Source organism: Panthera leo, chromosome B3 (genome assembly GCF_018350215.1).
Source record: "Panthera leo isolate Ple1 chromosome B3, P.leo_Ple1_pat1.1, whole genome shotgun sequence".
Lineage (NCBI taxonomy): Eukaryota > Metazoa > Chordata > Mammalia > Carnivora > Felidae > Panthera > Panthera leo.
In genome coordinates, this window is record NC_056684.1 from 104,901,934 (window position 1) to 104,914,183 (window position 12,250).

A 12,250-nucleotide genomic window follows, 5' to 3' on the forward strand; every position below is an offset into this window, starting at 1 on the left:
CAAACAAACAAAAAAGATCATAGACATCTAAACTGGTGAGTTTAGCAAGATTGCAGTATTCAAGATCAATATACAAAAATTAATCATATTTTTATGTACTAGCAATAAAGAGAAATTAAATTTTTTAAAATTCCACTTATAATTGCATCAAAAATATGAAATATGTTGGGATAAATCTGACAAAGGATGGGAAAGACCTCTAACACTGAAAACTACAAAATATTGCTAAGGCCAAACAAAGAAAGTGTAAGTAAATAAGGAGATGCACCTTGCTCATAATCATAAAACTTAATGTTAAGATTTTCTTTGCTTCTCAAATTTAATACAATCACAATCAAAATCCCAGGGTTTTTTTTTTATTATTATTATTTTGGTAGAAATTGACAGACTAATTATAAAATGTGTATGGAAATGCAAAGGACCCAAAATAGCCAAAACAACTCTTAATATCAAGTTGGAGGCTTAACAGTACCTGGTTTCAAGAATTATTATGAGCCAAACAGCATTAAGAACAGCATTTTGAACAAATAGAACAATGAAACAGAATAGAGTTCAGAAATAAGTCCCCATATATATGGACAACTGGTTTTTGATAAAGGCACGAGGACAATATAATGAAAAAAAGGATAGTCTTCTAAAGAAAATGGTGCTGGAACAACTGGAAGACCATATACACAACAACAACAACAAATAACTTGGAACCGTACCTCACACCATATACAATAATTCCAAATGATCACAAAACCTAAAACTATAAACTTTTTGAGTTTTTTTTGAGAGAGGGAGAGAGAATCTTAAGAAGGCTCCATGCTCCAGTGTGGAGCCTGATGCAGGGCTGGATCCCATGACACTGGGGATCCATGACCTGAGCTGAATTTATGAGATGGATACTCAACTGACTGAGCCACCTAGGTGCCCCAAACTGTAAACGTTTAAAAGAAAATAGGAGAAGATCTTTGTCACCTTATGCCTAGTTGGGTTTGACAAAAGATTTCTTAGATACAATATCAAAAGCATAATCCATAAATGGAACAAATTGATAAATGCACTTCATCAAAATGAAAAACTATGGCTCTTTAAAAGAGACTGTTAAAGGAATAAAGACAAGAAATAGCCTGGGAGAAAATATTTGCAAAGCATATATCAGATAAAGGACTTGTATCCAGAGTATATAGATAAAAAACTCTCAAAATCAACAATTAAAAAAACAATGCAGGGGCACCTAGGTGGCCCAGTCAGTTGAGCGTCCAACTTTGACTCAGGTCATGATCTTGTGGTTAGTGAGTTCACGCCCCACATCGGGTTCTGTGTTGACAGCTCAGAGCCTGGAGCCTGCTTCAGATTTTGTGTCTCCCTCTCTGCCCCTCCCATTTGTACTCTGTCTCTCTCTCAAAAATAAAATAAATTTAAACATTAAAAAATTAAAAAACAAAAACAATGCAAGGGGTGCCTGGGTGGCTCAGTCAGTTAAGCCTGTGACTTTGATTTTGGCTCAGGTCATGATCTCATGGTTTAGGAGTTTGAGGCCCATGTCTGGTTCAGCACTGGCAGCGTGAAGCCTCCTTGGGATTCTCTCTCTCTCTCTCTCTCTCTCTCTGCCCCTCCCCTGCTTGTGCACTTTCTCTCTCTCTCAAAATAAATAAAGTTTAAAAATGCAGTTAAAAGAAACAGACTAAAGATTTGAACATACACTTCATCAAAGAAGATATACGAATGGCCAATAAAGCACATGTAAACAGTGTTCATACAGAAAATGAGATAACTCACAAACTAGAAAATATTTATAAAAGATGTATCTGACAAAGGACTGTTTTAGTACATTTGAGCTGCTATAACAAAAATGCCATAAATTTGGTGGCTTATAAACATTTATATCTCACAGATCTGGAGGTTGGGAAGTCCAGTAAAGGTGCCAGCATGGTTGGGGGGGCCTTTTGGGGTGAAGGAGGCTAGGTTGCTCTGTGGAGCCGCTTTTATGAGGGCACTAATCTCAATCATGAGGGTTCCATCTCATGATATAATCACCTCTCCCAACCCCCACCTCCTAATACCATCATTAGAGACTAGAATTTTAACAACATGAATTTCAGGGGTCCACAACCATTCAGATCAAAGCAGACTATTATCTAAAATAAACAAAAAAAACCTCTTCCAATTCAACAATAAGAAAAACAACTGGATCTTAAAATGGGCCAAAGACCTTAACAGACACTTCACCAAAGACGTACAGATGGCCAAAACAAACAAAAAAGAAGTACAGATGGCTAATAACCACATGAAAAGATGCTCCACATCATATGTTAACAGGGAAATGCAAATTAAAACAATTAGATATATCTACACTATTAGTATACAAACGTCCAAAACACCGACAATAGCAAATGCTGGCAAGAATGTGAAACAACAGAAACTTTTCATTTGTTGCTGGTGGGAATGCAAAAATGGAACAGCCCCTTGGGAAGACAGTCTAGCTGCCTCTAATTCCTTATAAAAGTACACCTGTTACCATATAATCTGGCAATCATGCTCCTTAGTATATTTACTGAAGGTGAAAACTAAGGAATTGAAAAATCTGCACACAGTTGTTGACAACAGCTTGATTCATATTGCCAAAACTTGGAAGCAATCAAGATGCCCTTCAGCGGGTGAATGAAAAACCTTGGTATATCCAAACAGTGGGAATCATTTAGCACTAACAGAAGTCAGCTATCCAGCCATGAAAAGACATGAAGGAAGCGTAAATGCATATTACTAAGTGAAAGAAGTCAATCTGAAAAGGCTGCACATTGTATGATTCCAAGTATATGATATCCTGGAAAAGGTAAAAGTACCGATACAGTAAAAAGATCAGTGGTTGCCACCGGCTGGGGAGTGGGGTGGAGGGATGGATAGGTGGAGCACAGAGGATTTTTAGGGCAGTGAAACTATTCTGCATGTTACCATGATGATGGATACATACTACTATACATTTGTCAAAACACACATTTGCACATCAAGCGTGTACCCTAGCGTAAACTATAAACTCTGGGTGACAATGATGTGTAAATGTAGGTTTATCAGTTACAACAAATGGGGCAGTCTGGTGTGGTGCCACACTCTGGTGTGGTAGCACTCTAGAATGGTAAAATTAATAAGGCTGGCCAACCAAATGTGGGCGACGATATGAAGTAACTGAAAGTCTCATACGCTGTTGGTGGGAATGCAAAATGGTACAACCATTTTGGAAAAATGTTTGGCAGTTTCTTTAAAAATTAAACATAGTCCTACCGTATGATCTAGCCATTTCACCTGTAGGTATCTACTTAAGAGAACAGGAAATATGTGTTCATATAAAGACTTATATACAAATATTTATAGCAGTAATATCCAAACCCTGGAAACAATCCAAATGTTCATCAATAGCTGACTGGTTATGAATGGTTAAACAAATTATAGTATATCCATAAAACGGAATACTACTTATCAATAAAAATGAAGTATTGGCAAAACAACATAGATGCATCTCAAAATAATTATGCTGAGTGAAAGAAGGCAGACAATAGAGTATTATATATTGTATGATTCCATTTATATAATGATCTAGATAATGCAAACTAATCCATAATGACAGAAAACAGGAGATGGCGGGGGAAGTGGGAAACAAAGGGCAGAAGAATAGATTAAAACGGGAGCCGGAGCCCGAGGAAACTTTTGAGATGATAGATATTATTATCTTGATTTTGGTGAAGATTGAGAGCAGCCAGCCTGGAAAAAGATCATTTGGAGCTGAGCTAAACCCATCTCCAAGATTCTGAACCAAAAACCCTTCCCAGCTCACCAGTAACACTGGATGCTGATGTTGTCCTCTCTTCTGTTTGATTACAATCAGATTTTGACATTAGCCCGAGTTCCCAAATAGAAGACAGAGGAAGGAACACACCGTACCCAATAAAATAATTATATGTGACTTACACCTGCTAACTCTTAAATTGTGAGGGCCTGGGCTGCTTCTGGCGACCGAGGGCAGTCATACAGTGATGAACATACACTAATAATGTAAGCTGTAAACAGCAGTTCAATAACCTAACAAGAAGGATACGTAATTTACTTCTTTAGGTCCTTTGGTTCTTTAGGTCCTTATGCCTTCCTTTTGGCTTAGTAGAAAAATCCAAGCTCTGTATTTGGGGTTAGTCTTACCTCCATTTTTTTTCTGCTGTGTTTGAATAAAACAAATATTAGAAGGAAACACATCTAGGGTAGTTAAGTATCATGGGTCTCTCAGAGCCGATTTTGCTTTGGGACCTTTGTCGTGCCCAGCCCAGAAAATTCACTCCCTCCCCCCCGGGCTAATATTATTGCTTCCAAAGTCTTCTTTCCTCCCACTATTGAGCTAAGGTGGTCGGGGACGTGGGATGGCCGAGTTCTTTTTCGGGGACAAGGCAGACCAGGTTGGGGGCACGGGCTAGCAGAGTTCAGGTGCTCAGCGGGCAGCGCTGCGCGCTAGGAGTCGACCGAAGTGAATCAACTTCAATTCGCAGGTGAGGCAACAGGGGCCTGACGGAGGATCCAGTTCCAGCTACCCAGATTCCTGACACACTGTGATGTGCCTGAGTGGGTGTCGTCGGCACAGGGACTGGAGCGCGTTTGGGTAAGGGGTTCCGAATTTGGAGTGCGACAGACCTGGTTCCGACAGAGCTCGGCTACGCGGCGGCCGTGAGACCTCGCACGCTCGTCCTCTCGAGCCCCCGGTTTCCTCCTCGCTCGGCCCGCCGCGGCGCGAGGCGTCGACGCGCCGCTCCGCAAGCCTGCGGCCGGACGCCCAGGAAGCCCCGAGGCCGGGATGGGTGCCGCGCCGACGCCCCCTGGCGGCCGGCTCCCCGCCCTCGCCGGCCCGCGCCCAACGCTCGGCTCCTGGACGCCGGCGGCCGGATGCCCTGCGGCCGCACCGTCCTCTGCCTCCTGGCGGCTCTGGCTGCCTGTGGCGCCGTCGCCTTCCTCGGCTACTGTGTGTACTTCGACCGGAAGCGGTGTGGAGACCCCGCGTTCAGGCGCCGCCTGCGGGACAGTGAGTGCGACGGCTGTGGCGGTGGCGCGGCCGGGCGGGCGGCGAGCCGGCCCACTGGGTGAGGGCTTCGCGGGGCGCACGCGGGCGTCGGGATGGCTCCCGAGTGGCACGTGCCCGGTTGTGTTTGCAGAAAGAAGAGCCCAGCACCAGAAGGCTGAGGGACGGGGCGCCCAGGTGAAGTGCTTAGCGACGCCGAGGTGGCGTTATAGTGCGTAACCTCCCCGCCGTGCAGATTCTGGCTCGGCGTCAGGGTCCGAGTCTGGTCCATGAGCGGGCATTTCGGAGCGCCCTTCCGCCTGCCTGCCCGCGCCCGGCTTACATGCGGGCGTAGTTTTTAATCGCTTACGAAAGAAAAGGAAGGAAAGAAGAACCATTTGGGGTTATGACAAAGCTCATCCCGCTCTAAAAAGAGAATTCTTGGGGACAGCAAACATAAAACATAAAAAGTCTCCAGATAGACCAGACTGGAGCTGAAGTGACTGACAGTAGAGTTGATACTTTGGGTCAAGGATTGTCCACTGTACCTACCTTTAAAGACCAGCCCTGGGCTTGGTACCAGTGATGACGCCATCCTGCGATGCTGGTTACCTTCACGAACCAGGCTGACGCAAACCATAGCGTGCTTCTGAACACCACCACCCACTGCCCCGCCAACCGCTCGTCGTGCTCATTGCCAAATCTACAAGCACTGTTAATACCCTAGGCAAGAAAACAAATTGCCACATGCGAAGCTATGTTTGCTGTAGTTAATTACACTAGGACTTCCGCTATGTGTACGTAGAAGCTAGGTCAAATACAGATGAAAGTTACTACAAGCATCTCAACTTAATTTCAATATGCCATGTATTTTTTTAATCACCTAAAATTGTTAACTCCATTTTGAGCTGTTTTAAATATTAAAAAGAACAACTATGTTTATCATACTTTGGATTTAGAGACTGGGTGCAAGATAGTTTTTTTTTTGTTTGTTTTTTTAATAAAAATTAAATAATTTTGATCAGTAACCCTATACCTTACACTCATTACTCATGACTAAATATTTCGTGAATCTTTTAGGTATGGGATCCAGCAAAGAATGAAAAATTGCAAGAACTTTTTCTGCAAGAGGTACAAATGGGAGAACTTTGGTTATCCAGAGGTGAGAATATAGACATTTTTTTGTAAGCGGTTACTTTTGATAATATAGGTTCAAAAAATATTTGATTGGTATTTGTATGTCAAAAAACTTAACTAGCTAGCTGTGTTAACTAACTTGCTTTTTAGTTAAAGAGAAACTGCCCCAGCATTTTTGCTTAATTCTACTGTTCATGCCTACCATATTATACTGAGCATTCAGGTTGATGGTGCAGTCTAGGAAATGGGCAGATGGAGAAGCAAAGCCAAATACAGTTAACACATCATTTATCATCAGGTAAAATTCTAAGCAAATGAACTTTCCAAATTACTAAATGTTGTATGAATTAAAATTTTAAAAAGTTTGAACTGTTTTATAAAAATTTTCCTGCATTTTGAAGAGTATTCTTAATAAAATAATTACTATTTTTTTAAGTTCATTTATTTGAAAGAGTGAGGGAGGGACAGAAAGAGAGGGAGACAGAGAATCCCAAGCCGACTCTGTGCTGTCAGCACAGAGCCGGACTTGGGGCTTGATCTCACAAATCCCGAGATCATGACCTGAGCCAAAATCAAGAGTTGGATGCTTAACCAACTAAGCCATCCAGGCACCCCAATAATTACTTAAAAAAATTTTTTTAAAACGTTTATTCATTTTTGAGAGATGGAGAGAGACAGAGCTTGAGTGGGGAGGGGCAGGGAGAGAGGGAGACACAGAATCCAAAGCGGGCCCCAGGCTCTGAGCTGTCGGCACAGAGCCTGATGCGGGGCTCAGACCCACAGACCATGAGATCATGACCTGAGCTGAAGTCACATGCCCAACTGAGGCACCCAGGTGCCCTAATAATTACTTATTGTTGATGATAAATCATTGTAAATGACCATTTTTGTATGTTTAATATAGTGATGTATGTAGGGGCTACCTTGGACTTAATGGCCATGAACTGTATTTTGAATTATAATTTATCCCAACCTATTTCCACATAGATTTAAGAAGACTTCACAATATTGTCAGGTAAAATGATGGTAGATGATGTAAGTATTTTATAAATATTGTGTATCATGTCTTTGTTCTGGTGCTAAACCCTGGGAAGGAAAGTAATTTGCTTTTAGGCTTCTTACGTAAGGGATGAATGATGTTGCTGGATAAATGAGCATTATACCCATTTATGTATCTTTCTTTCCAGTTTTGCAAATTTCCTCTCATCATAGTGCCTGTACCTATTTTGGCTCTTTTGACTGTCTTTTTTGAAAAAATTTTGTTTTTTACCTGCATTTAAGAGGTAGCATCCTCCAGAATTTATGAAAACAAAGTCAGGATCCTGGACAACAGGTAGCAATACTCATGATTTTTACTTTAATTCAATGGGTTAAAACCATGATAAAGGTTTTGAGAAATGAAAAAAATATTCAGAGTTATTGCATATTAATCATTATAATTTGAAATTTTAATATTCAATATTAGTCTTTTAGGAAGTTTTATAAGTGGGCTAAAAATATCTTAAATATTAATGACAAAATTAATAGTTAGAACTGACTTAAATGATATAAACAGGAGTAATTTTTTTTATTCATTGATTTTTGAGAGAGAGAAAGTGTGAGCAGGTGAGGGACAGAGAGAGAATCCCAAGCAGGCTCCACACTGTCAACACGGAGCCTGATGTGGGGCTTGAACCCATGAACCGTGAGATCATCATTATCTGAGCCAAAGTCAGACACTTAACTGACTGAGCCACCCAGCTACCCCTAAACAGGAATGGTTTTATACAAGGAAGTAAAGCATAAGTTTTAAGGACCTTCATTTGCACAGGGTTTTTTGAATATTCTGGGAGGAGTCCTACCAATTTTGTATTCATAATTTTATAATCTTTTTATTTCCTTTTTTTCTTTTTTATATTCTTTGTCTTGGGGCGCCTGGGTGGCTCAGTCGGTTAAGTGTCCGACTTCGGCTCAAGTCATGATCTCGTGGTCCATGAGTTCAAGCCCCGCGTGGGGCTCTGTGCTGACGGCTCAGAGCCTGGAGCCGGTTTCAGATTCCGTGTCTCCCTCTCTCTCTGACCCTCTCTGACCGTTCATGCTCTGTCTCTCTCTGTCTCAAAAATAAATAAACGTTAAAAAAATAAAATAAAATTTTATATTCTTTGTCTTAAAAGGGCCCCCCAGGGGTACCTAGCTCCCTCATTCAGTAGAGCATGTGACTCTTGATCTCCGGGTCATGAGTTTGGACCCCACGTTGGGGGTAGAGATTACTTAAAAAAATAAAATCTTTTAAAAGAAAAGCCCCCCCCCCCAATATATAAACTAGGGGCCTCACAAAATATGGATTAATTCCTAGATGTGGATACTGCTTGGACATAGGGGAAAATTAAAATAGAATCTTTGGGTTTTAACATTTTTTGAATTGGGATAGTGTGAATATGGAGAGAAAAGTAGGAATTATAAATTAAAAACAGTTACTTTATGACACATCTTTATTCACTTTATGTTTGAGAGTCTTCATGTCATAGAAGTGAATATGTTACAAATATTGAGATGATTAAAACAAAAATTGCAAGCTTGTTTTAAAAGTTTTACCTCTTAAGGATAACATATTTCTGTTAAATCCCTAAATTGGTTAGTTATTTAAGGGTTATTTATGTATGTCCCTATTTTACTTCTAATGGAGTTCTCGTCTTGGTTGCTTACTTAAAATCCCACCAAACCTCAAACCAATTAAATAAAAATTTCTGGGGTGGGACTCAGGCATCAATATTTTTAAAATGTCCCTAGGTTATTATAATACACTGAGGACCAGCATTCTAATATGATTTTTCACCTAGTTTTCTGTAACCTTTTCCATTTTCTCCACTTTCTTCTGCCACCACCCCCAATTTTCGTTCCTTCGCTGTCAGGTAGTATAGTCCTCATCATGGTTGTGTCCACATAGGACCACAGAGCCAATAATTTTGATTGAAATTTCTGATTAGCTGATTTGAATTTATTGGTTGGTTGACTTAGTTGACCAAATTGATTTTGTGTCACATTAGCTCTATCAATTTGAGAGGAGGCACTATTATATCTTTTTCTTTAAAAGGTTCAATACGATCAAAGTATTTTGACTTAATGTGTCATGTCTATAAAGCTGTGATTTTATTAATTTAAAAATAAACCTTTCAGTGAAATACTAGTGCAGTATTCCATCTAAGAAATACCTTCTTTAAATGCCTACAAAGTTACTTAAAACCCAGCAATGAAAGTTTCTTAGGTTGAAAATGTAAAATTAGGTGTCTAGACACAAGACCTTTAACTCTTAAAACATGTAATATAGGCAAGGTTTGCTTTGTGTGTCTGAGTTAGGTCATGTTCTTCTGATAGTTTTTCAGTTTAAACTTCATACAAATCTGGCAACATTGTTTTCTGTCATGCACTTTTATCTTCAGATGACCAAGTATTTCAACCAACAAATGGAAAATCATGAAACACCTGAGAGGCAAGCACACTGTGTTCTCAAGGTTCAGAAAATTAGGTTCTATTACTAATTATGGCATTAAATAGTTCTGAAACTTTAAATCATTTCACTGATCTTTGCCTCAGTTTCTTAGAACAAGGTAGTGAGACTGTTTCCATGTTTTCACTCAAACAAATTCTATGATTGGGGTGCCTGGGTGGCTTAGTTGGTTAAGCATCCGACTCTTGATTTTAGTTCAGGTCATGATCCCACGATTCATGAGTTTGAGCCCCGTATCAGGCTTGGCGCTACTCAGAGCCTGCTTAGGATTCTCTCTCTCCCTCTCCTCCCCCACTCTCTCTCAAACATTAACAAAAAATTCTATGATTAACTTCCACATTACACAACTTTTCATTCTTATTTTACAGCCAGTCATCCTAAAACTCATTTTAAAACTACTTAGAAGTCAAAGTTCATAAATCTCTTTTCTTCCCCTATATATGTAATTCATGTTACCCTAAACCCTGTTTTAAACTCATTGATAATAGGATTTGTTTTTGAATTCTTATTTAGCCAGAACATCAGGTGTTTCATTTATATTTCATCAGTCACACATGTAGAGTTAAAGATAACCTATCTTCTATCAGTAACAGCGGACCACAACATTTAAAAAATACTCAACACCCCTTTCTTGCAAACCCACATTGCAGAACATGCAAAGTAAGAATGCACTTTTTTTTAAATATTATTTTTGAGAGTGAGTGTGAACGGGGCAGAGGCAGAGAGGGGGACAGAGAATCCAACGTGGCTGTGCACTGTCAGCACAGGGCCTGACACAGGGCTCCAACTCGCGAACCATAAGATCATGACTTCAGCCAAAGTCAGCCGCTTAACTGAGCCACCCAGACACTCCCAAGAGTGCACTTTTTAATAGTAATTTGGATCATAAGAGTATTCATCTTGCAGCTTGATCACAGTGAATCAAAAATTTTTAAATGTTTATTTTTTTTGAGAGAGACAGAGCATGAGCAGGGGAGGGAGAGAGGAGACACAAAATCCAAAGCAGACTCATCTCTGAACTGTCAGCATAGAGCCTGACGCAGGGCTCAAACCCACAAACTGTGAGATCATGACCTGAATCAAAGTCAATGCTTAAGCGACTGAGCCACCCAGGCCCCTCTGATCACAGTGAATCTAATTGGCAGCTCAGCATTTGTCCCATTTATAGTCTTTACTCTTTTTGTTTGAGAGAGCATGAACCAGGGAGAATCAGAAAGAGTGGGAGAAGGGGAGAGAAAGACGGAAAGAGAATCCCAAGCAGGCTTGTTTATATAGTCTGTAGTTTGATATGCTTTTTTCATTTTAATACTTGGTGTTTTCTTGGTAATTTGTGGAAGGTATATTTTGAAGAACGTTAAAATTTTGCTTTAAACCTTATCAATGTGTTTTAGGAGACCTTCGATTGGGGGTTGAACATCTCAGCAATGCCCTTTTAGTGTGTGGACAACCAGAGGAACTTCTGAAGGTTTTCAAACACACACTCCCTCCTAAGGTATTTGAGATGCTGTTGCACAAAATTCCCCTTATTTGCCAGGTGAGCACGTACTTAATTGTCTTTGCTAAATTAACCATGTTAGGCTTGATTACATAAAAATAGCAGTTTGTGTGTGGATGGCCCAGGGTTTTAAATGAGTAAAATCTCTGAATTTTTGGTTGCTTTCTAGCCTTATGAGGGAAACAAGCATATTCTTTCATGTTTCTTTAACTATAATGAATTGTTTATTTTGTTGAGTCTCCTAGATGTTTCAACATTAAAGATAGCATTAATATTTTGTTTTTGTACTTTCAAAGACACAACAATTAGTGACTGCAATGTCAACAGAAGCCTGTAAAATAAATGGTATTGTTAGTTACATGATGTAATAGCTTCAAAATTAGGTGTAATATAGAAAACCTTAGTTTATCAAAGCAGAATACTTCTGGCTTCAAATAATATGACAAAACAGAAACCACTTTGATAATGTAAACATATAGGCTAATTATAATTAGTACTCTCTTAAGTGCAAGTTTAGATTGGTATCAAATGAAATCCATTCATAAGTCCATTTATTAGTAGGTATTAGTCTATGTACATTTTCCAAACTGCTTGGTATCCTTATGCATCAACTAGAATTTTCCTGCAGATGTTTGGATTTGTTTTAGGATTCCTTTAGCTCTAAGACACTACTATAACTTCGGTTCACTTTTTATTGCATTGATCACATGACATAGCTGAGAATACATTGTATATTGTTAGACTCTCAGCTTTTGGACAAAACACAAAACACAGTCTTCACTAGAGCCTAACAGTCAACTCTTAAACATTCCCAAGGTAATCTCAGATGGGATGTTTCCTGAAGATATACGAAAATATGGCTAGGATAAGAATGTGTAATACCCATCCTGATGCAAGAAGGGAGGCAAGAAAAGGATTGTGCATTGAAATTATTAGCAAGTAACTATTTTATGTATTTACCAGCAATTTGAGACAGACATGAATGAACAGGAATACTTGGAGGATGATCGTGATTGAAAAACATTTCAACGTATCCACAGTCCAGTCAGAATACTATGGTACTATATATAGTATAAACAACTGCTCAGTGATATTTCCATTTATTTTACTT

At 39.6% G+C, this 12,250-nt stretch overlaps 1 protein-coding gene across 1 annotated transcript; it reads left to right on the plus strand.

The window, feature by feature from the left end:
• The first annotated feature begins 4,832 nt into the window (after positions 1 to 4,832).
• On the plus strand, positions 4,833 to 12,231 carry TOMM20L (translocase of outer mitochondrial membrane 20 like). The gene is made up of 5 exons (XM_042943369.1): positions 4,833 to 5,044; positions 5,175 to 5,218; positions 6,101 to 6,182; positions 11,036 to 11,178; positions 12,103 to 12,231. The coding sequence occupies exons 1-5, from the start codon at positions 4,909 to 4,911 to the stop codon at positions 12,154 to 12,156; spliced, it is 459 nt and encodes a 152-aa protein (XP_042799303.1). The 5' UTR covers positions 4,833 to 4,908; the 3' UTR covers positions 12,157 to 12,231.
• The last annotated feature ends 19 nt before the right edge of the window (positions 12,232 to 12,250 follow it).